Below are 4,882 nucleotides of genomic sequence, written 5' to 3' on the forward strand. Positions count from 1 at the left end.
CATAAAATCCTAAAAATATAACGTATAAATAAATACTTTATATCAAATTAAGTAATAATATAAAAAATTAACACTTAAATAATAATATAAAAAATATCGCAAGATATTTCGAGACGTTAAACGATTAAAGAGAACAATTGCATTGTAGCCTTTCACTTGGCAAATAAATATCTTTCCATTAATTAGGAATTGCATTGTAGCCTTTCACTTTTTTAACCCCTTTAAAACTAATTTAAATAAACTTAATTATATTTAATAAATGTAATAGATATTATAATCATCAAATATACTAGTAATCATTATAAATATTATTTATAAAATTACTTGTCTTCTTAATTATAACACTAATTTTGAACATAACAATCCAATTAATCGAAATTGGAGAAATAATTCACAAAATTAATTATAAATCCTAGATGGTATATTTTAGAAATTGTTTTTTAATGATATGTAAAGTAGTAAGTATATTTACAATTACATAATGTCACTACTAGGTGATTAATTTTGAAACTAATATTCAATAGAGTTTTATAAAACATTTATTTATTGATGTAAAATACTTTCAAAATATTTTATGTAAATATTTAAGTATGAATAAATTAATTTTAAAGGGAGGGTCAAAATTGGTTGTCAACATTTATCAACATTGAATACCAATTATTAGCAAGTAAATTCCATAGAATATTGATAAAATGTTCAGCAAACCTGATTCTCCTCGATACATGTAGTAAATACTTCTAAGATACCCTATCATAAGCATTTTCCATGTCAAGCTTGATCATTACATTTGCAAGGCTTATCCCTCAGCCTTAAATAAGTGACTATCTCCTGTGTGAGTAAGATGTCCTCAAAGATAATTCTTCCTTAAAAAACTTGATTGATTGTGGGATATAAATGATGGTAATATCCTTTCCAATCAATCATGTGCAACCCTATAAATCACCTTGTTTATGAAGTTGCTTAGGCTTATTGGCCTAAGATCTACGAATATTTGCACCAAGTTCTTTTTAGGCAACAATACTAAGTTGGTGTGAGTTATTGATTTTGGTAGTGTATCAGCACTATAAAATAACTATAGCATGTTAAAGATATCATCAACTACTATATGAAAATGCCAGTGAAACCATCAGGTCCACTAGCACTCTCACCACTCAAAGCAAATACTGCCTCCTTAACCTCGTCTATAGATGAAAATCTGCATAGCTCAAAGTTCTGATCTACACTCACCATAGCAGGAACATTATTCAGCAGCTCAAAATTAGTAGGATCAGCATCTTGTGTGAATTATTTCTGAAAACACCTCCAAAGCAGCATTGGCCATGAGATCTTGTGTGTTAATCCAATCTCCATCTCCATTTTGTATTCTTTTGAGCTGTAACTTCTGCCTCTTACCATTAACATGGTTGTGAAATAATCTTGTATTTCTATCACCTTTAGAGAAGCAAGTCATGTCTGCCTTTTGATTCCAATATTGTTCTTCAATGCTCAAATAGTTCTTCAATTCAGCTCGAGCCTTTTGAAGAACTATTATGTTCTCAGTTGTTGGCTCTTCTTCAAATGACATCTCCTTAACCCTTACAATATCCTCCATGATAGGTAGTTGTTTGAATATATCCCCATATGTCACCTTACTCCATTGAGATAAGGCAGTCTTTACTCTCTTTAACTTCTGCTTGAACTTAAGAAATGGATCACCTATAAAGGCAGCTACCCAATTCTGCCTTACAATGTCATTGAATGTCTCATGCGTGGTCCAAAAATTGAGGAATAATGTCTTCACAAACTGCATTGCTTATTCTCCACAAGTCATCAATAAAGGAGCATGATCTAACCCAATCCTTATAAGGTGTTCAACTTCAATGTTTGGAAAGAGATTTTGGAAAGGCAAGTTAACAAAAATTATGTCCAACCCCTTGAAGATACATTATGTATTTGGTCTAACATTCAACCAAGTAAATGACTCCCCTTTATAGCCAAGATCAAACAAACCACTAGAAATCATACAAAAAGTAAAATCCTCATACTCATGTGGATATACAATTAAACCACCAATTTTCTCATCTTCATGAAGCACCACATTCAATTCACCTCCAACTAGCCAAGGCAATTCCATGTCACTAGCAAAATAGTACAAATTGTCCAACAATTTCAATATTTCAAGAGCTGAACATTTAGCAAACACAAAGGTCATCATGATGTATTTGTCAATGTACTGATGATACACCATAATAGTCATCGTTGCTCGGTATCTATTAACAAATCCCATTCAACTACAACATCAAAGAAGGGCCATATTTTTATCAATTATATTTGATATTGCAGCATCCATCCCTAATCTCCTCTTGCATCTCTAAATGTGCCTGGAGTTTTGAAAAGGTTCCATCAATGCAATAACGAAGAACCCATTTTCACATTGCATATTAATCACCCTCTGAAAGGCCTGTTGTGTATTAACAACCCTTATGTTCCACACTAATGTCTTGATCATCATTTTGTTTGTGAGACTGCCCTTCTAGGCAAGATTCTTATAGGTTGGACTGTCTCTTTACTATGTATCTGGTTTCTTCCTTTCTTACCACCCTTAGCACTGTTCTATGTGATAAGTCTGCTTCCCTAGCTACAACTTTGAAGTTCCTTGTAGTAGACTCATCATCACCCTCCTCTTCTAGTTGTTGATGCTCTACTAATGCATGTTGAATGTCCATTGGAGTAACATTGTGAGTGATTTCAATGGTACATTGAGTTGAATCTCTATTGGTTGCCCAGTACCTGAAGCACATGCCATTGGCATTGCTTCAATTGCTCCAGAGTTCTTTGTGACAATAGCCTGCACAATTTGGTCAAGTGACCTCATGGTTGTATCCTTCAACACCTTATAGTTTTGTTCTATAACATCTAGAGCCTCCCGCATCACCTGAAATTGAAGATTGTATATAGAACCCAAACTAGGGTTTACTGTAGCTGGCAGTGCAGGAATCACTATTCCATTATGATCAGAACCCTTCCCATCAACGGTTTTGTGTTCTGGCCTTATAGTATATTCTAGGATATCAACATTATCATCTCCAACCTTTTAATCACTTTCCAGCTTCACCGAATCACCTGAATCAACACCAAATACCTTGCCAATTGTTTCTTATGTTACTGTTCCATTGGCTTGCTCTTTACCTGTAGCTTCTACTCTTTCACCTTTAGTTCTTTTTGTCACGCCCCAAATTCCAGGAGCGTGACCGGCAAAAGAGACGTTAGTACTGTCGAATAGCACTAGTATGTATAGCTAGAAATCCTCTTTCAAAATAGAATGACCATATGATCTATACGTGGAACACATAATATAATTTAATTGAAACAACCCGCACAAACAAGGACAACAAAAGGGGCACCTATTTTCTGCATTAATAATGTGTCTCATTAGACCGTCCTTAGTGTTCACATATCATATTATACACTTATGTGCTTCATTGATCGTCCATAGTGTTTATTCATACCGTACATCTATACCTCTTATGCACAATGCACCTATGCGTTTCATAGACCGTCCACAAGATTTCATATAACAATGGACTTCATAACACAATGTACCTATGCGTTCATAGACCGTCCATAGGATTTCATATCCCAATGCACCTGTGCGTTTCATAGACCGTCCATAGGGTTTCATAACACATTGGAAATAAAAGTACAAATATGTACATCTCATAACCTTTCACACCACATATCACCTAATCCGTACTTTCAACCACTTACAACCTTACTATTCCATTGGCTCTCTTAGCCATACATATGATTCTTTATTCATGGCGCAATGGCCGTATTTCAGATTCCATACTTTCAGTTCTTCCCTTTCATAGATCATCATCATAATTATTCACAAGTAGAATATTCCAGAAATCACAACTTTAAGTTCATTAGTAATGAAGGCTTTAAACACAATCAATTTCTTTCCAATAAATGAAGTAAAATGATTGGAAATCGAAGCACACATTAAAATCATACACAATTTCCACTCACGAATATGTAGGAACGAAAAACACGTTGAAAATTACTTTAAAAGCATAGCATTAGCTAAAACAATCACATATGGGCATAACTTGAGTTCATAACTTTTAGCCGATTATATTCTCGAAGTCAATATGGGAATAGTTGAGTCAAAGCTCATTTCATAATCTTTCTCACATTATTTAATTTTATTGGATCCATTGGTCACAAGCATAACTTTCATTATTGGCACGTTGGCCACACTTTATATCTCCAATTCACTGATTTCACTTCCAACCATCTTTATAGGTTATCAACAATAAGACATTCCCAATCAAGATTTTAGGTACACATATGAGAAATTAAGAGTCTTAAGAATATTGAGATTTTCTCACACAATTTGGCATACTAGCTTTCATTTGAAATACGATTCAAAGCCACAACATTTTAATATGCAACCCATCTTTTGAAACTCACGGGAACATTATGGAATTCAATTCCAAGAGAGAAGATTTAGCCCTTACCTCACTTGAGCTTCCTTACATTCTAAATGTTCCAGAATTCTTAGCAACTTCAATCTATTGTAGAAATATAACAAATTGAATCAAAATTTGGAAGATCATCATGGTTCTAGCTCATTTGAGCATTTCTCAAATACTTAGTGTGCATTAAGGTTCCAAGGTCCTTTTATGGAGAAATGCATCATCCCACAACCCAATCTTTACTATTTTTAGCTCAAAAATTTTCCTAAACCCTTTTATGAAGAAGACCATCTCACTCTAGGGCACTCTCTCTCACTCTAAAATATCAGATTATAGCTCAAAAATGACCCAAAGAGTGTATTTAACGAAATAGGGTAGGGTTTTAAAAACCCAAAAATGGAGCTCCTGAAATGTTATGCGGT

General features: G+C 33.9%; 1 protein-coding gene across 1 annotated transcript; it reads right to left on the reverse strand.

Moving 5' to 3' along the window:
• Positions 1-1,101: 1,101 nt before the first annotated feature.
• On the reverse strand, positions 1,102-1,789 carry LOC138902463 (uncharacterized). The gene is made up of 2 exons (XM_070190331.1): positions 1,301-1,789; positions 1,102-1,212 (listed from the first exon to the last, which is right to left on the reverse strand). The coding sequence occupies exons 1-2, from the start codon at positions 1,787-1,789 to the stop codon at positions 1,102-1,104; spliced, it is 600 nt and encodes a 199-aa protein (XP_070046432.1).
• Between the last annotated feature and the right edge of the window lie 3,093 nt (positions 1,790-4,882).

Source organism: Nicotiana tomentosiformis, chromosome 12 (assembly GCF_000390325.3).
Source record: "Nicotiana tomentosiformis chromosome 12, ASM39032v3, whole genome shotgun sequence".
Classification (NCBI taxonomy): Eukaryota; Viridiplantae; Streptophyta; class Magnoliopsida; order Solanales; family Solanaceae; genus Nicotiana; species Nicotiana tomentosiformis.